At 31.9% G+C, this 24414-nt stretch overlaps 1 protein-coding gene across 1 annotated transcript; it reads left to right on the forward strand.

Moving 5' to 3' along the window:
* Positions 1-12482: 12482 nt before the first annotated feature.
* LOC131653006 (UDP-glycosyltransferase 1-like) lies at positions 12483-14131 on the forward strand. The gene has a single exon (XM_058923022.1). It carries the CDS (start codon positions 12553-12555, stop codon positions 13993-13995), a length of 1443 nt encoding a protein of 480 aa, XP_058779005.1. The 5' UTR covers positions 12483-12552; the 3' UTR covers positions 13996-14131.
* Positions 14132-24414: the final 10283 nt, after the last annotated feature.

Genomic DNA, 24414 nt, shown 5'->3' on the forward strand with positions numbered 1-24414 from the left:
AGCGCTGGCTTTCACAGCGCTTTAAAAGCCCATAAAAAGCGCTTTTAAAGCCCCAGCGTGTTGTAGTGAATAAGAGGCTTTATGATATCCAAAAACAATTTCTTTATCCACCTCTATCTTCTTAAATATATAAAATTATATAAATGATATCCAAAAACAATATTCTTATTATATTTTATAAATAAATTTTAAATTATATAAAATTAAATATATAATTTATTCACTAAAAACAGATTACACAAAGCGACCAAACAGTCCAGCTAAACTAGAAAGACTACATCATCAAGGAAGCCAAATGGGGTCTAAGCTTATCCTTGGTCCATCCCCTATATACAAGCATATCAATAATGTTCTTAACAGTTCTATTATCATCAACCAGATTCCCAAAACTAATTGAATTTCTAAAGTTCCAAACATCATAAACTACTTCAGCAAAAGCCATCTTCAATAAGCTGGATCTAACAAATTTTCCTTTACAGAGATTAATCACCCAAGGTAGCTCTTCTGTCCATCTTCTAGGTTCATGGTTGAACCCGATCCACAATAGGACTTGCTTCCAAATATTCCTGGTTTTTGTGCAATCAAACAACAAATGATCTTGTGTCTCCTCCTGCATACAGAAACTACAATTATGGAATCCCACCATGCCAAATCTATAAAGCCTACTTCTAGTAGCTAACTTCCCATGACATGCTTGCCATAGAGTAATGAGAGCTCGAGGCCTCGCATTGTTCCCACATAACAGCCTGTCCCAAGGCACCTGAATATCATTAGCCTGCATCTGCTTGTAGGCACTAGCAGTTTTAAAATACTCCATAGAATTCCAGTTCTGCATACCAACAGCTCCATCCCTTTGCCTCAGAATCGCCTTAAAGATCCAGGATTGTTGAATATTATCCTCCACCTGCATAATCTCATGCCCCTTTAGATAATAGCAGCTAATCCATTTGACCCACAGGTTATCCTTCTTCTTATGGATGTTCTAGAGCAATTTCATCATTGTAGCATTGTTCCAGACGTGCAAATCAATGATGTTCAGACCTCCATGCTTCCTTGGTTTACACACATTTTTCCAAGCTACAAGACTCTTCTTGGATATGGCTGTACTACCTGTCCAAATAAAAGATCTACAAACAGCATCAATGAGATGTATTATATGTTTGGGCAGAGGTAGTCATTGAAGCCAATAGTTAGCTGTGGCAAAACACACACTCTTCACCAACTGAACCTTCCCAGCATAACTCAACAGCTTGCTGCTCCAGTGAGTAATCCTGGAAGTAATTTTTTCTACAAGAGGCATGTAATGGTGAATCTCAAATCTTCTACTAGTCATAGGTATGCCCAGGTACTTGAAAGGAAGAACACCCTCCTGAAAGGTTGTCATCTCCCTTATGTTAGTCTTTATATCAATGGTAACCCCTCCAAAAAACACCCTACACTTCCTAGGGTTTACCACCAATCCTGTGGACTGAGAAAACTCTTGCAAGACTTTTAACATAAGGCTGACTGAATGAGGGTCAGCCCTAGAGAACAACAGCACATCATTTGCAAAAGTCATATGAGTAAGCTTCAAATCTTTACATCTATAGTGATACTTAAATTCAGAACTAGCTTGCATTCTATGGAGGAGTCTATCTAAGTATTCCATCATGATCACAAAAAGCATAGGAGATAGGGGATCTCCTTGTCTAATTCCTCTCTTTGCTGGCATGATACTGGTATAGGCTCCATTCACATTGAATTTGTAGGAAACTGTCTTCACTGTAAGCATAATCCAATTCACAAATTGATGAGGCAGGCCTATCTCTTTCATGATGGTTTCCAAAGCTCCCCGGTCAACCATATCAGAAGCTTTTTGTAAGTCCAATTGCATCATACATTTTGGGGGCCCTCCCTTCCTTGAATATCCTCTCAATAAGTCATAAGTGAGGAGAATGTGATTCTGAATTTGTTGCCCAGGAACAAATGTTGCCTGGCTATGGCTGATAACACTACCAATAACCTTTGCTAATCTTCCAGTCAGAATTCTTGATATAATCTTGTACAGGGTAGTACACCCTGCTATGGGTCTATAGTCTTTAATGGTCTTAGCCTCATTAGTCTTGGGGATAAGTGTGACAATTGTACAATTAACAGCCCTATACAGTTTCCCATATTCAAAGGACTCTTTTACTGCCCTCATAACACCATGTTTGATAATCTTCCAGCTGGCCTTAAAGAACTTTGCCCCAAAGCCATCAATACCAGGTGCTTTGAGGTCTCCTATTCCTTTTAAAGCATTTTTAACCTCTTGTTCACTGATTGGACTAATCAGACTCTGTCTTTGCTCCAAATTTAGGTGAGGTTCTTCTCTCATAGCTACAAGGTCCACCTGAAGCATATCCTTATTAGCAGTGCCCAGTAGGCCCTTGTAGAACTCAATAACAGTTTGTTCAATATCCTCTTGAGATGTAATAATCGACCCATCCTCCTTATACAACATCTGGATACCCTTAGCAGCATGTTTGGCTTTGATAGCAGCATGGAAATAAGTATTATTCCCATCTCCCAACCTGAGCCAGTCTATCTTGGATCTCTGTTTTAAGATATTTTCCTCAAGCTCATTTAAAGCTATTAAATGCTCTGTACACTTCTGCACTCTTTGGACTTTGATTTTATCCATCAAATCATTCTGCAGATCCTGATGCGCATAGCTAAGCTCCTATCTGGCTTTGATAACGTCCAGCCTTATAGTTGTTGCAGGTTTATTCATAGTTCTCATGGTCTTTTGCATTCTTTTCAGGTTCTCCCAGACCACATACATTGGGCTCCCCTTGATAGGCATATTCCAATTGTCTCTCACATTCTTATCACAATCAGCCATATCTACAACACAATTGATGAACTTAAAATGAGGCTTCATATATTTAGTTTTGCCCTGTATTTTAATCCAAAGCATAGCATGGTTTGATACTCCTTGGTGCATAATATGCAGAGTAGAGTCCATATGAAGTTGAAACCAGTCAGCATTAGCAATCACTCTATCTATCCTGGAGTAAATAGTATTGCCAAGTTGATTATTTGACCAGGTGAAGTACTGCTCAGTGTTATCCATCTCACTTAGCTCAGTCATATTCATCATATCATTCAAGTCCTTAATTTCAGCCTGAGTAACTCTTTTTCCCTCAATTATATCCTGTAGCTTAGTGACATTATTGAAATCCCCAAGTACCACCCATGGCCCTTGTTGATTCCTATTAATATTCTTAATATCTTTCCACAGCCTACATCTATCATTAGCACTGTTTGATGCATAAACAACAGTGATCATGAAGCATAATCCTGAGGCGAGAGCTAACCTCTCTGAGCTTGCCAGCTTTATTTATCCCCCTTACATTCCAAGCAATAATCATGAAGCATAATCCTGATACACTAAGGGATTATTCCAGTCCCCTAATGCAGCAAAACCATTCAAACATGTTGTAACTACATGCTCCTGTATGCTTCGTTTACCTCTATCTCTTCCATTTAACACAGTCTCCCATTCCTTCCCTGAATCTTCAATTCTAACATCTTCATTCCTAATGACTTCTGGAACAGGCATAGTGGTTGTCTCCACATCCTTTGTGGGAAGAATCTCAGGCACTTGCACTGGCTTCTTCTCTTGCTCTGGGGGTTTTGGTTGCCATTTCTTTACAACTTTTTCTTTGCATTTATGTCCAAACTTCTGGCATTTATCACAAAAGAGAGGCTTCCACTCATCTTTTTACGTTCTGCATCTTTGATAGTAACCACTTCTTTCAGATCTTGTGTAACATCCACTTCCACTAAGATACGAGCATAAGATACTCGAGCTTTACTAGCAGTGCATTCATCTGTAACCAGGGGATTCCCCAAGGCACTTCCTATCTTGTTTAGACTCCTCACTCCCCATAGATGCAATGGCAGATGAGGTAATTTCACCCATATAGGCAGTGTTCGCAGCATATCTTCCTTTAAACTGAAACCTGGTGTCCAATCCCTTATTAGAAGTGGCATATTTCACAGTGTGTAAGGACCTTTCATCAACACCTCATCTTTATCACTATGAGATCTGAACTTCAAGATGAAGTATCCTTCTTCATGATAAACCATTTCAGGTAGTTGAACAAAATTCCACATACGCTCCATGAAGTGCTTCATCATGTTCATACTTATATCCCCTCCAAGAGCATACAGAATCAACGCCGAATCCCAGTAGATTAACTCTGATTCAATATCTTTTTCCTCGATTTCAATCTCAATTTCACCATCTACAACCTTAGGGGCGACATACTCCATTTTTAATCCCTTCGCAGGATTCCGATTATCGCTCAGAACATCAACCCATAGCTTCCTTTGTGTATCTTTCTTGTCTTTCTCAATCTCCGGAATTAGGGTTTCAGTTTGCTTCGCTTGTGGAGTAGCTTCATCAATCTTTTTCCCACTAGCAGAGCCAGATTGAAGCTCACCGTGCTCACCATCACTCTGAATCGTCTCCACCATGTGCACAGTGCCATCAACGCTGCAATTTTGCGGTGACGTCGACACCGATTTCTTCGGTCGTCCTCGCCCTCTCCCCATCGCCTGATAACAACAACAATATTAAAAATATATTGTAATTCACTAAAATGATTTTTTTATCATAATTAATTATTAAATAATTTTTATATTTGTGATTTTTATTTATTATTTTGAAAAACTATGTAATTTGAAATTTATATTAAAATATGAATGAAGAAGTAAATAATTTTATTCTTACTTAATCTCTTATTTTAAATTTTTGTTGAATAATTATTAATGTATTTATTTTTTATTTAATCATAATTGTTGCGTATTAGTTATAATTTTAGTAATTATTAATATGAAATTCATCCAAAATTATTAAATTTTTTATGATTTTTATTTAATTTATAATTGGAATTAGAATAGAAATATCAACCGTTATCATTATTATTATTCATAACTTATCAATTATATCAATTTTATGATATCTGAATTAATCAATATCTCAAAATTTTCAATTTTATGGAATATTTTCGGATATGCATATCCGAAAAAATCTCTGCCATTTTTTTAGGATTTTTTCGGATATGCATATCCGAATTAACCAAAATCCCAAATTTTTGAGTGTTTTCAGATATGCATCTCCGAATTAATCAAAATCTCAATTTTTTCAGTGATCTATCTCTGAAGGGTATTTTCGAGTTTCCAGTAGAGATTCTCACCCAAGAAGATGGATAAAGAAATTGTCTATTCAAAACTAACATGGTTGAACATTAATGTGAGACAGATGTGGAAGGAAATCCTCCTCATAACATTGATAGAAGAACTTGCAAAAACCATTGGGACGATATAGGCCCAAATAAAAGTTTATAGTGCACCAATCAAAGACTAAAAGGCTACGACGCCGAAAGTTTCTTCCAACTTAAAAGAAAAAACAATCTCCATTGCACCATTGTATTATAGGACGCACCTAAAGCACACTTCGAAGATATATTTTTGGACATACTATATTTTACTTTTTACAAAAATTTAGTTTGAAAATATTTTTCCAAAATTTTCCAAAATTAATTCAGAAATTTATATTCAGATATACTATTTGTTTTATATATATATATATATATATATATATATATATATATATATATATATATATATATATATATATATATATATATATATATATATATATATATATATATATATATATATATATATATATATATATATATATATATATATATATATATATGGTTTCTCAACAAATAAATATTTATATATGTTTAAAAATAATTATTATTCTCTATACAAATCAACCCATAATAATTATGCATATAAAAATATACTTTTATATAATGAATTAGTCAAGAAATATAAATATAGGATTACATGTGAATTAGTCAAGAAATATAAAATATAAAATTATTTGTGAATTAGTAATCAAAATATAAAATTATAAAAGTTATATGTGAATTATACATTACTCAAGAATTATTTTCTATAATTATTTTTTGTAACAAATACTATCTTCAAAAATAAAATTCGAAAATATGTTTCCGAATTAAATTTTTGTAAAAAATAAAATTTATTGCGTTTGAAGATGTATCTCTAGAAACAAAGAGTATTTTTGAAATTTCACAAAATATCTTAGATAAAACATAAGGATGCAACGAGAAATTATCAAAGAAGAATATTTTAATTGATCTATGTGGGATATTTCAAGATGTACATTGAAGGATGCAGGCCCATCGTGAAACCATGACAGATCGCATAAGCAAGGGCCAGCCAGAAGGGAAACTTCGTGCAAGGAGTGGAATATTTAGACCCATATGAAGACCATGAAGAGCTAAGAGTAGCCACCATTAAGTACCTGAAGGAAATACATAATTGAGACAAACTCTATCATGTCACAGGCTTGGAAACAACTCTAGATGTGATAAAAGAAAACAAATCTTTATCCATGCTAAACATGAACATATATTTTGCCCAAATTTCAAACAGACTTCATCAGTGAAATAAAATATGTGAAGAATATAATGAGACATTTTAATTTTAAGGAGAGAATATAATGTTTTTTAAAATAGTTTAGACAAAATTTATTATTTGGATAAAAAAATATGAAGAATAATTAAAATGATGGAAATTTATGAAATATTTTGTATAAATTAAATTTAATGATTTTGAAATAATATTTAAAATCAAATATTTAAATTTAGCAAAGAATAATTTTAACACTCTATCCATACAAAATTGTTTGAAAACAAATGAATTTCAATGGAACTATTTTGAATTGATTAAAATGTTAAATTTTTTAAAATTTTCCAACTACCTCACCCAATCACACTCAATGTTTGAATGAGTCATTTTAATGGCGGAATATAATATTTTAAGAGAATTTAAAATGATTTGACAACATTTATTTTTTGAAAAAAAGATATGAAAAATTGTTAAAATGATAGAAATCAATGAAATATTTTGTCCATGTTAAATTTTGTGATTTGAAATGATATCTAAAATCAAAGAATTTTAAATTCCTCTTATACTCTATAAAATTTAAATGAAAAATTGAGTAATATTATTATTTCAAATTTTAATTTTATATCTTGGTTCCCATATTTTCTAAAATTAAAAAATTGACACTCAAAATTTAAAAAAAAAATTGAAAATTAGTCCTTAATAATTTTTAAATTTTACCAATTAGTCTTTTTTAAATTTTAAAAATTATAAATTATTTCCTATTTTTAAAGTTTAACCCTAAAACTCTAAATTTTTTGAAAATAACCTCAAAAATCTAACATTGATTTATTTTAATATTCAATCCAAACAAAAAAAATTTAAAATAAATAAATTTCAATTAAATTATTTGATTTGTTTAAAATTTTAAATTTCTTAAAAAATTTCAATCACTTCATCTTAACACAATAATCTTCTTTCTTGAGTTAAATTGATTCCACCTTGATTTAAATTTTAAATGCGTTGTAAATAAAATAAAATGTGTATCCTAAAATTATGTCTTAAATGCTAACATGTGTAATAAAGGTACAAGTTAATAAATCATTTGTAGAAAAATATTTTTGGAAGGGGTGCAATCAATTTTTTGAAGTTTTAAATATGATTTTATTTCAGCCAAATTTTTTAATTAAACTTTTTTTTTTTGAAATCTTGATATCCGTTCTTGCGACAGATTAATCCAAGAGGACCAACACCGTCCACTAACGGACGAGCTCTGTATGAACTGATCCAACACAAGAATTGTTAGCACCTAATAAGATATTAATTCAAGAAGACCAACCCACCTGTCCGCTAGCGCTCTCAAGACCCAAACATCCATCGTTAAACCATAATTAAAGTATTCTTTAACATATTTCTATTGTGTAAGAAAGATTATATTAATTAGAGAACTAAGGGTTCTCAAAACCCGTTTACACATAAATTGGGGAAAATCCGCCTGCAAAAGAGGGGACGAAATTACAAGCCAATTCACTTACGAAGGAAGTAACAAGGGATCCTTGTTGAATTCGTAAAACTACAAATTAGATGAGTAATTTCTCCTATAAAAGACCATTTCCAAATTAAAACTTTAATACTCCAAATCGTATTATTCACATTTCAAGCCTCATTCCGAAAGCAAACACCATTCCTAGTTAACCAAAGAATCCACACTATAGCTAACCACACCACTCCTTCTTTTCCTTCTTTCACTTTTTTCTTTTTACAAAAAGAGAACCAATCCATAAAGCACGATAAAAATTCCTCTTCCAAGATCCCAAACGGCTTTCCCACCCACATAGAAACCTCCCTCCAAACTAACTCCAACCTCTTGCACAAGAAAAACGAATGATCCCGACTTTCTGGATGTAACCCACAAAAAACACATAAAGTATTTTCCAAAGACAAAGCTATTTTCCTAAAAGAAAGCAAGTCTTTAGTCGGCAGTTTATTCACGAAAAGTCTCCAACGAAATGCTTTAATTTTGAAAGGAATATCCAACTTCTAAATTAAAGATAACGCACCGTCATTCTTATTAAAAGGACCGAACGGGATGCGCTTTCCGGCATAATGCCCATAACAAGACGCAACAAAGAACTCACCACCCCCCGCAATATTCCAAATAATGGCATCATTCCCTTGTAAAACCGGCCCTCCATCTTCAAGAAAATTCCGGAAAGACAAAAATACCGACCTTAAAAACGAATCAGTAAGATGAGACCATAAAATACCGCAACTCCCCCATCTCCAAACTCCGTTAACCCATCCACCCATTCCTGCTACCGACACTTGTTTTAACAAAGAAACCAAGTATAAGTCCGCAAAATTTTCTTTCAAGCAAATCTCTCCCTTCCACTTTGCTTCCCATAACGGAATAGAAAAACCATTCCCAACCTTAAAACTACAATGAGACACTATATGATCATCTCCATAACTTTTCCCAACCAAAATCAAATATTTCCACCAAAGAGAAGAAGGAGTAGAAGTAGGCGAAGAAGAAAAAGAAGAAGAATCATGGGCATAAGGAAACATACCTCCACAAAAACACTTCAAGGAAACATCACCATACCGAGCTTTCAAAAAATTGAGCCGAATAGATTCCTCCCCATTAATAATCCTCCATCTCCATTTATTGAGAAGCCCACCTTTCTCAATCGGAAGACAAACATTCTTCCAACTCATCCAATGGATTCTCCTTTTATTATCTTCCACTGCACCACCCCAAAGGAAGTTACTTTGAAGCCTAGTAAACTCCTTAGCCACCATAACCGGCATCTTATAAAAAGACATTGTGAAAACAGTGATCGAACTAAGGATGGACTTCAAGAGAGTAATCCTTCCACCCAAACTAAAAAACCGAATTTTCCAACCCCCAAGGCACTTCTTCATCTTTGACAAAAGAGGAATCCAAGATGAAGATTCCTAGGATTACAACCAATAGTTAACCCGAGGAAAGAAAAATTAATACCCTCCACTTTACATGAGAGAGCAAAAGAGGCGGCTTCCAATAAATTATTATTCACATTGATCCCAATCAATTTACTTTTATGATAATTAATTCCAAGATCTGACACAAGCTCAAAAGCTTTTAACACCACTTTAATAGCCCACACTTGCTTCCATGATCCTTCACCCACTAATAAAGTATCATCCGCGAATTAAAGATTGAAGATAATGGTGAAGACTTAAGTGTATCAAGAGGAGGAGGTGAGCATAAAGAGATTTTCTAATCAAAGAGGTTTGACAATTTAAAGGTAAAATGTTTAATTTTCAGAAAATTGGTCACTTTAAGAAGGATTGTCCTAAGAGAAAGGTCAATGATGATTTTGTTCAAGTTGTAGTTGCCTTGGATGATGATGGGTATGAGGATGCTGGTGCACTAGTGGTATCGAGTTTGGAAACTAAAGATAATTGGGTTATTGACCCAGGTTGCTCTTATCACGTGTGTCCAAGAATAAAATATCTCGAGACTTTAAAGCTGGTGCAAAGTGGAGTAGTTCGTCTTGGTGATAATAAGGCTTTCAAGGTTCGTGGTATTGGTACGGTAAGACTTAAAATGTTTGATGATTATGAACTTCTTATTCACAGTGTATTGTAGAACTTAAGTGAAATTTGTTATCTATAAGCATGTTCGATGATCTAGGCTATTGCACTAGAGTTGAACGTGAAGTGTTGAAGATTTCGTATGATGAAGTGATTATTGCTAAAGGGTCTAAGATATGTGGTCTATATATTTTATAAGGTTCAAATTTTTTTATTCATCTATCATTAATTCGTGGAGGCTTTCATAACAAGGAAGAGCTATGTGATTTGAGGTCAAGGCAATATGAATGCCTTGAGGTTGTGTCAAAAGTGTATAATGAATTTTGCAGAAAACAAGGAATAAAAATGCATGTAACTGCTGATTGGTTATTGAGTTTTTGGGGAAGGGCTGATGTTAAAGCAGCTTACTTGGTTGGTAGAGAGTTTCTTCAATGGAAGAATAGTGAAAACCAAGGAATAAATCTGTTAAAAACTATAACGGAGAAAACTCAGTTTGAGGTGGAGTTTCCTTTTATGGATGCTATCAGTAGTGAGGAAACAATTACATAGATCTCTAATTATCATTTGACTCATAATAAGGTAAGGAGGGGGATTGTAGCATCTCAAAGGAACGATTATATTGCTAGCCTTGGGTGTTATGCTTTGAATATGGCTGAAGAGTTGCAAAATTTAGAAAGAATGACCTACAAGGAGGCATTTGAAAGCACGTGAAGTCAACGATGGTTAAAAAAAATACTTGTGGGCTTTTTAAATTACCCAGGCAGAAAAGGGTAACTGGAAACAAGTGGATGCAAGTGGCGAGATCAAGATTCAATGGTGACTTACATTTGATCAAGTTATTAACCAGAGTTTCAACATGGTAGAGAGTAACAAGGTTATTGATGGTTAAATTGACATCGACACGGTTGAAATCAAGGTGGAGATTGTTGAAATATGCCATAAACCTTTGAAATCAGCAAGAATGACAGGTTAGGATGGTTTATCAATTTCGAGTTTGACCAATTCGATTTGCGGATCCGTTATTTAATGTTAGAATATTAAATATATATTAATTTATAAATAGTCTAAATTAATATAAAATATATTATAAGATATTTATAATATATTATTCTAATAATTAATGATTGTTGTTTGAATGTGTGATTACTTTAGAGCAAAAGGAGAAAAGAAGGTTTAGAGTTAAAGGGTTTATAGTATTCTCTAGGAAAAATTTAGAAAGACAAAGATTTTGAAAAAATTTTGGAGTTATTTAACGGGATTACCAATTACTTCTTTATATACTAAATTTTTTAGTGATTCATATATTGAGAGTTGGAGAAGTTGGAAAATACTTGGAATATGGTTTTTTATTGGGAACCTTCAAAGTTGTTCTTGACAAAGAAGAATGTTATTTTTTTGTAACTCATCTATAATATTTTGTTACAACTTTCTAAGTACAATGAATTAGAGATGCTCTCTCTCATAGTAAATCGATTGATTATTTCACCTTTTCTTGTTTAATTCTATTATAATTTTTGCTTATTGATTATGATTACTGAAAGTCATTTATTTTAATTGCTCTTGTTCTTTGTCTCACATAATAAATTATTAATTGAATTGGACTTTATTGTTACTCAAAACACATTCATTTATAAATAAAACTAGAAAACTAGTCATATATGTTAATATATGTTACAATAGCCAATCCAATTTCAAATTGTTTTTTTGAGGTACAGTTCCATCCTTCTGGTTTATTTGTGGATTTTGCTACTATATCACTAGCAAAATAAAACAAAATATTTATTATATTTATTTTGAAAAAATAAATTTCTACTTTTATTTGTGCCACTAACATTTTATCTATTTAGTTTTAGTGGGATCATTTCACAGGACCGCATTAAATTTAGATTTGATGCTTGTCCTTTACCCTTGTTCTAGAAGCTTTGCCCCAAAGTTGCTAGTTTGAGTGGTTTCAATAACGAATCAATATTAGTAAGTGTGAAGAAATCACTTTAGTTTATGAACAATATATAAAATATCCCATCATGCATATTTAAAAATAATCTTTTGAAAAATGACCAATAACTTTAATTGTTGTCTTTTAGTATGCCGTTATCATTTTAGGCCAATAATAGGTTTTTAAAAACGGTGCTATCTCGAAAATAGCTGCGACAAAATAGTTTTGGTAGACGTCGATATTGATACTATTATTACTGTTTTTAATATTAAAATATAAATTGTGATTAACTTACACCGCGACGATCACAAACAGCGTTTGTGACACCTATATTAACCGAAATCGTGAAAGCGTAACGCGACAGCGACCGTTTTTTAAAATCCTAGCCTAACAAAAACAAAATAAAAAGAGAATTATTTTTTTAATTGTAACACATTTATTTACATCCACACATTAAGAATTTGGCCAGCATATTCTATCCCCACATTATCTTTAAATACATCTTGAATCATTCTATTAACTTCATGCAAATTCAATTCACTACACAATAAGACATTATCCTTCCTCTTCTCAAATTCTCAAAAATGAAGGACACTGTAGTTCTTTATCCTGCTCTTGGTAGTGGACACTTAATGTCCATGGTTGAATTAGGCAAACTCATATTAACACAAAACCCTTCATTTTCTATCACAATTCTCATTCTTACACCACCCAACAACAAACACACCCCCCTTTCTCCACAAGAACAATACATAACATCGGTTTCGGCCACATTTCCTTCCATCAATTTCCATTACATTCCTCCAATTACATTCACAACAACACTTCCAACACACTTACAAACTTTTGATATCTCACACCAAAGCAACCATCATGTTCACAATATTCTCCATTCCTTGTCCAAAACCATAAACCTCAAAGTTGTTATATTAGATTTCTTCACCTATAGTGCTTTTCAAGTTACTACCAAACTTGAAATTCCTACTTACTTTTACTTCACTTCAGGTGCAACCGCTCTTTTCACTTTTCTTTACTTTCCAATTATTCACCAAAAAGCTACAAAGCCTATTAAGGATCTTCATATGCCTCTTGAATTTCCTGGATTACCAAAGAGTCTTTCAACAGATGATTACCCTAATGAGGCTAAGGATTCTCAAAGTAAAGAGTACAAAGATTTGCTTGATTCGGCGAAAACAGTGAGAGAATGTGTTGGGATTATAATAAACACTTTTGATGCTATTGAAGGGAAAGTTACTAATGCTATGAATGAAGGATTGTGTTTTCTTGATGAAACTACTCCATCTATTTTTAGTGTTGGGCCTTTGATTACATCTTCTTATGGAGGAGATGAAAATGAGTGTTTGAGTTGGCTTGACTCGCAAGCAAGTCAAAGTGTTGTGTTTTTGAGCTTTGGAAGCATGGGGAGATTTTCCAAGCCTCAATTGAATGAGATAGCTATTGGATTGGAGAAAAGTGAACAAAGATTTTTGTGGGTTGTAAGAAGTGAATTGGAGTTAGATAGTTTGAATTTGGATGAGTTGTTGCCGGAAGGGTTTTTGGAGAGGACAAAGGAAAAGGGAATGGTGGTGAGAAATTGGGCGCCACAATATGCGATACTAGGTCATGACTCGATAGGTGGATTTGTGACACATTGTGGATGGAACTCGGTGTTGGAAGCTATTTGTGAAGGCGTGCCAATGATTGCATGGCCTTTGTACGCGGAACAAAGATTAAATAGATTGGTTTTAGTCGAAGAATTGAAGGTGGCTTTGAAGGTGGCCGAATTAGAAGACGGGTTTGTGACTGCGGAAGAATTAGGAGAGCGAGTTAAAGAATTGATGGAATCAAACAATGGAAAAGAGATTAGAGATAGGATTTTGAAAATGAAAACAAGTGCTAAGGAAGCAAGAGGAGAAGGAGGATCTTCTCTTGTTGATTTGAAAAAGTTGGGAGATTCATGGAAGGAGCATGGTTGTTTGAATAATTTATCTCCAAATTCTCCTTTCCTTTTTAGTTCATCAACATAAGAAATCTTTAAAGAATAAAATTTGAAAGTTGTATTTGAAACTAATAAAAAGTTTTGAAAGTGTGTAATTTAATGAGGAGTGAATTAAAATTAGTGTAATGAGTATATTTTATATAATGAAAAATTATGTTCATACATCAAATGTTGTATCTTTTGTTCAATACTAGTGTGGTTTTTTTTTTTTTTTTTTAATATAGTGCTCTAGTCCTTTTATGTATAATATGTTAACTTTAATTTTTATTCAGTGGATCATATATATATATATATATATATATATATATATATATATATATATATATATATATATATATATATATATATATATATATATATATATATATATATATATATATATATATATATATATATATATATATATATGATCCAATGAATAAAAATTAAAATTAACATATTATACATAAAAGGACTAGAGCACTATATTAAAAAAAAAACACACTAGTATTGGATCATATATATATATATATATATATATATATATATATATATATATATATATATATATATATATATATATATATATATATATATATATATATATATATATATATATATATATATATATATATATATATATATATATATATATATATATATATATATATATATATATCAATGCTTTAAAAAACACCAATCATGATTCTCCCTTGTGTTTTTTTTAAACAACACTCTCTATGAAAATGCTATTAAAGGGGTGTTGTTAAAGTCCAAATCTATTATAGTGATAACTCTTCAAAGTGAGAATTATCTAAGTGTTGTTTATTTTAATTTTTTGATAATTAAAATTCAAGTTTTATTGGGTCTTATAGTAATGAGAAATAAGTATAATTGTAGTTTAGCACAATGGGTGTTTTGTTTTGAGAGATTTCATTTGTTTTGTGTTAACTGTGCAATGATAAATTAGGATATGCAATAAGTCGCAACAAAGAGTAAATAAAGAGAGTATGAGTTCTAAATAGATTTGAAGAGTTACAAAACCCATGGTTCTACTAGATGGGAGTGAGAAATGATATAGTATTCAAGGACAAACTAATGGTCCCTTTCACATTCAAAGTTCAAAGTTATACTAACTAGTAGTATCATCTATAATATAAGAAAATTAGTTGTAATGAAGAACATCAAAATAATCTTTTGCTTTTGCCCTCCACCTCATCAATTTAGGGATATTTTGTGTCCAAAAAATATTTTTTCTAACCATTTTGTACTTTTAGTTGGAACTCAATCATAGTTACTTTGAATTGTATACAAACTTTCAAAAGTTCAAACTACATAGTTCATTTGGGACAAAAACGAAACTGCAAAAAGTATGTTTTTAAACTGCAAAACCATAATTTTTTTACCAAACTCTATCAATTCCTCAACAGTCTCACGCGACCTCTCTTCTCTCTCATCAGAACCACCTCTCTCTTTGCATTTTTCATTCTTCAACTCAACCTTTAGCTTTCTTCTTCTTTTTCTTCTTCTTCTTCTTCTTCTTCTTCTTCTTCTACTTTTGATTCTCAAAAACCTTAAGCATTTTCGGTTTCTACCATTCCAAAATCCTCTTTATTTTACAAACTGCAACTCTGTTTTTCTTGCTTTCTTTTAGATTGGACTCTACGCGTTTGATTTTAACGAATCATACTTTTGTTTTTTAGGTTATTCAAGTGTCATCTGTTGCTTTCTAGCTGGGTTCTTAGTCAACTGAAGATATGAAGGTTTTTAACGAATCATACTTATGGGTTTCAATCTTTCATTGAAAAATGTGAAAAAATGTATGAATCTTGATGAATGTAAGATAATGGGTTCAAGAACGGGGTTATTTTGAATGTAAGACAATGGGTTCAAGAACGAGAAAGTTAGGGTTTTGATTTTGTTGGTGTAGATAATGAAAAGGGATAATTTGTGGTTAGGGTTTTTCAGAATAGAAAATTGGTTTGATGACTCTGAGTGATGATGATATATGATTTTCTAGGTATTTTGAATGATATGTTATGGGTATTATGTTTATATTGATTTTATATCGAAAAGCATGTACTGGTTTTAAATTGAAGAATTAGATGTTTTTACAATAACTCTTTAGCTGCGATTGATGTTGTCACACCCCAAATCTACCCCAAGCATTTATGCGGAAAATATCAGAGTATAAAAAAAATTCTCAACAGAATCAGGATGTCACACATTCAACATAAACATAAACATGTCATGCTTTTTAAACTAATACATAACACTATCAGGATTGGAGTGAACAAAACTCATAACATATATCTCAACTTATGAATAATATAGTATTCATAGCATAATCCAAACTTAGGTTCAACATGCAATAGATTCACGATGATTCAACAATTAAGACATAACATCTTTTGAATCATAAAAAGCAGCAATACAAACAACTCCTCAAATACATCATAAGGTTCAATAAACAAATAACAACATCAAGCAAGTGTGCATTTCCCCCAAGTGCTATGTATCAGAGCAATGACACGCAAAACTCAACTATAAGCAGAAATAGCTACTCATCTGGATTACCTGCACGTTACCCACGCGGAGGCAACATTCAAACAGAAAGGGTGAGATATCAAACTATATAAATAGGATTATGATAAATCATATATTAGGTAAGGAATATAAATGAATCACCGTTTCACACAACATCAACATAAACAACACAAAGAACATCATTAAAGAACAGTCTTGATATCAACACATCGGCATCTTCAACAAATCAACACATAAGCATCACAATGCATAGACAACAAATTCAACCAACAACTAATAATGACTCGAATGCGACTCAACTATGCATATGCATGTGGTACCATTGGAGTAAAACTCCCAACTTAGAACATTGCCAGTAATTCCGAGGCATAAGGCAAAGCCTTCAACACGGTCACATATCAACATCACACCATTCAACTTTATGTTATGCTATGCTATGCGGAAACATACAACGACCATAATTCGACAACGAAACAACGACATATCAACAACACAACCACGGTCACATATCAACATCACACCGTTCCATTTTAGCCAAAGGCTAACAACACAACTTATCAATTCATAGCGTTATATATAGAATATTAAAATTTGCTATAATTCACACTATGAGACTACTCAGATTACAATGTACAAAATAATCATATTGGCAATCATAACATTAATCGCAACAAAAGCATCCAAACGAAATCACAATTTTTGGTTAATTCGCAATATATCAACAAACCAAGTAAGCCAAAACAACTTCCAATTAACATTTAACTAAATTAGATATCATGTTAATTATCAAAACAACATCGTTGGCATAGCAATATATTATTCTCAATTTAATTATTCAACTAAAACACAATTACGGTCAAATTCTCGAGGTGCCGTAATTTACCGATAAACCGAATAATTTATTCAAGTCTAAGTATTTTCTAATTAAATAGACTCATTGAAATTAATTCTACTATTAATTTAATCAACCAATTAATATCACACTATATTAATTTAAATTCACTTCAATTTCTCTATTCCATTTCTAAACTCTAGTATTTTATTGTTCCTATTATTTCAATTATATTTCATTTAATAATTATGGTTCTATTTTCTATTATATATATTCCATAATATATTTTTCTTATACTATGCCATGTTCTTATTACTAACAGTGAGTAAATATATAAACAGGGCACATGACCTAGCACTTTGTAGCATAACATAAAACATGGTCATATGATATGTTGGAAACACTAAGTGGCTTTTACCATCTAACAAGAAAAATTGGCATGTGGGTGGTAACATTTACACAGCAGCGCAAAGTGATTCAAATATAAGCCAAAACGCAAACTACAGTAAGCAACATATGGTCTTAAGCTAGGTATATCATAAAATTAAATGGAACTGCATCACAGTAGAGATCCAATTGACTATAATTTTCAGCAGCAACACACATATAGAACAACACACAACACAGTAGAAAAATCTAATACCCTAAACCCACATACAACCCATCATATTCCTATTTAGGTAGTAAGAATCCCCCCTTATCTTGGATTGAGTACAGCTCTAAGGAGACTCAATGAAAAATTGGAGAAAAATGACACTTTAGAGCAACACTTTGGGTCTCTTCTTCAAACCCTAACCCCTATTTTCTTTCTCTCCCTCGGTTTCCTCTTCTTTTTCTTTTACTGATGACACTACCCCTCTTCTACTTCTATTTTCAAAAAAAAAAAATAGACTATGTTAATTATTTAATACATAAATGGGCCTGACAAAATATACCCCTTAGTACTTAGAGATGTCATTAATTAAGCCCAATATTATTTCCACACTTAATATAAAAATAATACTTCCACTAAAACTTCATTAAAATAAAATCCGATTATTTTAATATACGGACATATTACTCAGTGTCTCATATTTCCGGTCTAATTTTAATTACTCAAAAAATTCCCAAAACGCTAAATATTAACTCAGTAATATTTCTAATACTAAAAATATTAAAATTTCCGATTAAATATCGATCCGCTATTCCGAACTAATACCGACTGAATCGTCCCAAAACGCGAAAATTTCAATAAACATCACAAATGTCTAAATTAAGAAAATAATTATTTTTCCGGGCGTTACAGATGTTGTACCTTTAATCAGTGTTCTATTTTTGTTTTGAACTTACATTGTTTGTAATATATAGCATTTAGGTTGAATATGCTCATGCAATCTCCTTTCAAATAGTTATATTTGTAAGTGTGAAAATTTTCACTTGCTCTCCACTTAGTATATCCAAAATGCTTAAAATTCATTGTCATTATGTTTCTCACTTGATGTTTGCTTTCAGTGGCATTACGTCAGTCAGTTATCAAGGAGAAGCTGCTAACAGAAGTATGTGTTTAGTTTAACTTACTTTAATTTTCTTTCCTCTTTTGTTTTAGAACCTAGCATTATCTTTGCATTTTTCTTGTATGCTAGAGTATTTGTGCTTGCAGAGCATTGGGTTCATTCTTTTGAGCACCCTCTGCAGATTCGCCATTGAAGTTGGGTTATCCAAGAAGGCTGCAACGTCTACTTTCATGAAAGACTACAGTTCATGGATTGCCAACATAGTATCAAATTTACCTGTTTGGGACTATACGGCAAAATTTATACCAATGTTGGTTTTGATTCTGCTAGCGTTTTGGCTTTACAAGGCCACCAATTGCAGCTTCTTTGATTGGCCATGGAAGTATGACATACTGGGTACTATATTGTATTATATGCTAATGATTGTGCATTGGATCACAGACAGTGATGGATTTGGTGTTGCACTGATTCCGGAAAGCATTTAAAAAAGTTATATTCCTAGAATTGATTATGCTATTGCTTTGGACAATTGTTATTACTGGCATATGGTCAACTATTTAAGCGTAACTCTTTAAATTGCAAGACAAAATTAGTTACAAAAACAACGACCATGTTGTCTGCGTGGAGTTCAACTGTCATTCTTCTTTCCGAGTAACAGGGTCCCATAATTGCCTTCACAACCATAGTTAGAAGTGCTCTTTATTTTTATGCTTATGTTGTATACTAAGTTTTTGTACTTGTTTCTTCAGACACTCATATGGCATGGCTTTGTTTTTGCGGTTAATACCTGTAGATTATCATTGGGTTTTGTCATTTGGTTGTACTTTCATGAGCTGAAGAAATATGTTTTTGTCGATGAATTTACCTTCCAGGTTATTGTATTATGAGATTGGATAATATAGAAGAAGTTAGCCAGGAGAGACCTGGCAGGAGCTTTTCTATTATGCAATAGAGCCTCGTCTTTGATTGGCCATGGAAGTATGTCATAATGAATACTATCTTGGGTTATATGCTAATAATTGTGCATACGAAAAAAATATATTATTGATTTAAATTTTTTTTAACCTTCTATTTAAAATAAATATATTATGTAAAAAAATGCGCGCACCAGACCAACCCGTACGTGTGTACGGGTTTGTTACTAGTTTAAGAATAAAGAACATTCATTATTCTATTAAATTTTGTGTACACTTTAGGGAATGATGGGATTGATCAATTACCTAATGACAAGGGCAAAGGCATATATAAATGTTGGGAATTTTTTAATATACCTTGTTAGCGTGAAAAATAAAAAATACTTCTAAATTTTAAAAATAATCTCTAAATGCATCCAATTCTCATACAAATTATTTATTTTTCAACCACGCTTCAATTTTATAAATAAATTTATTTCGAAAATGCATTTTTGAATAGTGTCCAAAAATATATTTTAGAGTAGTCTCCCAAAATACATTTCTAGAACCTACTGCACTAGAAAAAATTGTTTTAGAGAGAAGGAACTTTACCGGACGATGTGACGTTCTTAGTGCTGACATGCACGCATAGAGGCATGGTTGAAATGGGCAAGCATATATTCTAGTCAATGACAAGAGATTTTAACATTATTCTCAAACTAGAACGATAATAGAAGCTTATGACGTAATACTCATTCACAAAGTAGCGGAATTTTTCCTTGTTAAATAGAGTTTAGAAAATGATAAAGTTGAATATAAATGAATATGAATGTCATTATGAAATGGTAAATTTTATGCATTTTTTAGATTTCAGAAATATATTTTTGGTATAAATTTATTCATATAAGTGGGGGTTGACTCAAATAAATTAATAGCGCGTATATAAGGTATGTCACAAAATGCATAAAATTCTAAAGGCGTTTTCTTATTTTCATATAGTGTTTTTCAAGCACTTATGGTACATTAAGAAATTCCCTAAATATTAATATTCTCCTTCTTTTTAAGACTCTAATTTGGCAGAGTTTCCATCAAGTTCAAAAATTTAAGAGTAAATTTCGTCAATTATTGTCAAGTGAGTGCAAAAGCAACGAGACATTATACCTTGTGGCTCTCGTGATATACATCACTAGATCCTCTTGATTCTATTGTAAAATTGTATACGAGGTTCTCCTTAATGTTGCTAGAGATGACAGGCAGACCAAAATCCACGGGGCCCACCCGAACCTGAGTCAACGGGTGAAAACTCGAGTTGACCGGGTTCAGGTTCGGGTGCCACCCAATATTTCGGGTTTGGGTAGTGTAAAACTCGCACTTGAAATCCGAAACCGCACCCTCTTAGACCTAAAATTACATAAGTGCCCCTAAATATATATAATTTTATGTTGTATTTTAATGTTGTTGTATTTTATGCCCATAAATATATTTCATTCTACGGTGTTTTTTCACCCGTTTTGATTGATGGAAAATTTTAATGTTGTTGTATTTTATGTGTTTTGCTGCGGGTTCGGGTGGAAAAACCCAAACCCAACAGGTATGGTGTGGGTGTTATTTTGCCACCCGAATAGCCTTTGAATTTAAGTTCGAGTTCAGGTGGTGATTTTGGGTGCGGATTTGAATAGTGTGAAACTCAAATCCACCCTACCCGTTGCCATCCCTAGATGTTTCTTCGTTTGGCTAAACCCTTTTGCGTTAGATTATTTAGAATTTAATGAATATTTAGTATTACCATGTACTTGAATGTGATGTGTATTCATTTGTATCCCTTGTATAACTATAAGACATGGCCATAAAAGCTCAATTAACTAGTCTTATTGTGTTTTTGACTAAATCTAGAGTTTTGAAGATCATGATAGATTTCAATAAATTTTAAAAAGATTCGATTGGCTCAAATTCGACTGTGAGTGTATCCGTCAGATGGATTATCGACTAAACTTAAAATAAAACTATTTATCAATCTCATTTAAAATTTAAATTACTTTTAAGTTTAAATCAAATATAAGGAGAAAATACAGTTATATTACTTGTATATCAAGTGATATGGCTTTGTGAATTTTCTTGAAGGTGACCAACTATAGCTTTATTTGAGTAGAGAAAATTGTATTTTAAATTCTATCTGCCAAATTGTTATCTTCACGATAGTTATGAGAAATATGAAATCTTAAAGATCTAATGATCTTTAAGCACTTCTTCCATTTGATTTGAAGTTTCCACATTACAATCAATGCATTGGGAAATTCTCTAATAATGAGTAGTGGGTCATTTTTTAGCCAAAGATGTGTTCATCATCTACTATAGACATGATTTATCGCTAAGATAAAGTCAGTTAACTCAACATGTAAGTATGTTGATGTTATCTAAGTGACTCCAAATACAAAAGATGTGAATTAAAATATAAAAAGTACTTGAAATACGTGCATTTAATTTTTTTGAAATTTTAAATATGACTTATTACACTTACTCTTTTTCTAATTATATTATCCTTAACATGATCCAAGTTTCATAATCGATTATAAGTCTAATGTTGTTATATAGTCGACTAAGTAAACATTATAATCAATTATACTTTGTTTTTAAAAATATTTTCCCAAACTAAGGTGTTTTAAAGAGACATGTTGTAAGCTTATGATGTTTGAAAAAAGTGTATCCTATAGAGATAAATAAACAACAAATTCCATATACCACAAACAAGTTTATCAGATGGCATCATTTCTTGATATTTTATTTATGATTTGATTCTTTAGCATTAATCATCGGTAACTTGTTCCTTTTTTATTTGTTTCAAATTTTCTTCTTTGTTTAATGATATCTATGATATTTTCTTTGATATATTTATCATCATCTAAACATTGTTATATATGCTCCGCACAAAAAACCACATTCTCTTACTTTTTGATGATAACAACGCATCTTACAAGGAATTGACTTGGAAAAGAGGTTAAGAAGAAAATCAAGTTTAGAATATTAACACACCCTAATCAATTAAGAGAGTATACTCCCCCCTCCCCATTTGGCATTATAAAAAAAAGGGAAACATGAAGTCACATAATTAGCACATAAAACATATTTAGTAGAATAAGAAGCACATAATTTTTTTCATCAATGCATGACTGATTTAATAATCCTAATTAAGTTCTTATGCAAGAGAAATTTTCCTTCGAAAGAGATTTAGTAAAAATGTCTTCAAATTGATTAGATGAAGAAATTTCCCTTTTTAAACATGATCCTTAATAAAGTGGTTCCTTATCTCAATGTGTTTCTTATAAGAGTTATGTATTTGGTTCTTAGTGAGATTTATGGCGCTAGTGTTGTCTCACTTAATCCAGACATTTTAAATATTAATATCACACTTGCTTAATTGTTGTTTCATCAAGTTTATATATGCACAATAACTACCCACAATGGTGTATTCCACTTTGGTTATGGATAGAACAATACTTTCTTGTTTATTACCATGTCAAGAGATTAGTGGATTCCCAAGCAAGTGGCTTGTCTGACTAGTGCTTTTCTGATCCATTTTACAACCAGAAAATTCAGAATCAGAGCACCAACCAAAACACAATCAATCCCTTTAGGATACCATAAACTCATAAGTGGTATGCTAGATAGATGTGTCATATCGTGTTTGACCGTAATGAAGTGTGAGTCTTTAGGGTTTACTTGAAAGTGTGCACACATACCAACTTTAAACATAATATCAAGATAAGATACAATAAGATAGACAAGGGAATCGATCATACCTCGATATTTTTTCTTCTACTGACTTTCCCCATCATCTTTATCTATGTAACATGGTGTTCTCATGGGAGATGATATTGGTTTTATTTTTTCATTTTTTCAATATTTATCTTAATTTGTAAATGTGCCTTCTTTTTTTTTTTTAATTTGTAATCCAAGGAAGTACTGGAGTTCACTCATCATTGATATTTCAAACTCATTTTACATCATATTAGAAAATTTCTTACACAAATATTTGACAATAGCACCAAATATATTATCATCAATGTCGATTTGAACAAGTTAAATGTTATACTCAAACATTTTTTATTAACAAAGTTGTATCAACCTTTCCTCTTTGAAATCTATTTTCAAGTAGAAAATTACTCTGATACTAGTGGTTACCTAAGTGACTTCAAACGTAAGAGAGTGGATGAATTATGATATAATGTCTTGAGTCGAATTGAGAACATGCTCTTGAAGGAGAGCATAGATTTTTGTGGCATTCTCCTAGCAATCATATAAAAATAATTATATCATTAGCAAAAACGGAATGACTTGGAATGGTAATGTTACTAGATGTTATGTATGTAAGTTTTTCTTAGAGTCGCCAAATAAAATATTGTCTTCTAATAGCCTTCCCAGCTATGTATAAAAATAGGGAGATATGGGTTCTCTCTGCCTCACATCTCTATAACATTTAAAGAAATTCACATTCTTTCATTCGTGACAATTAGTAATTTGGCTGAATGAATAATAGAAGTTATCCACTTTCAAAAGCTAGAATTAAAACAAAACTTTAATAGGACTTTGCTAAAGAATTGCCAATCAAGTATGTCAAATTATTTCTCAAAATTAATATTCAAAGCCACTTTGCCTAAAAAATATCCTTTTCAATCAAGTTAATGGATTTTAAAGTGACGCACATT

Source organism: Vicia villosa, linkage group LG2 (genome assembly GCF_029867415.1).
Source record: "Vicia villosa cultivar HV-30 ecotype Madison, WI linkage group LG2, Vvil1.0, whole genome shotgun sequence".
NCBI lineage: Eukaryota > Viridiplantae > Streptophyta > Magnoliopsida > Fabales > Fabaceae > Vicia > Vicia villosa.

Bases quoted from the DNA above. Each gene is read 5' to 3' on its own strand.
- LOC131653006 (XM_058923022.1), top strand. From the start codon at position 12,553: ATGAAGGACACTGTAGTTCTTTATCCTGCTCTTGGTAGTGGACACTTA.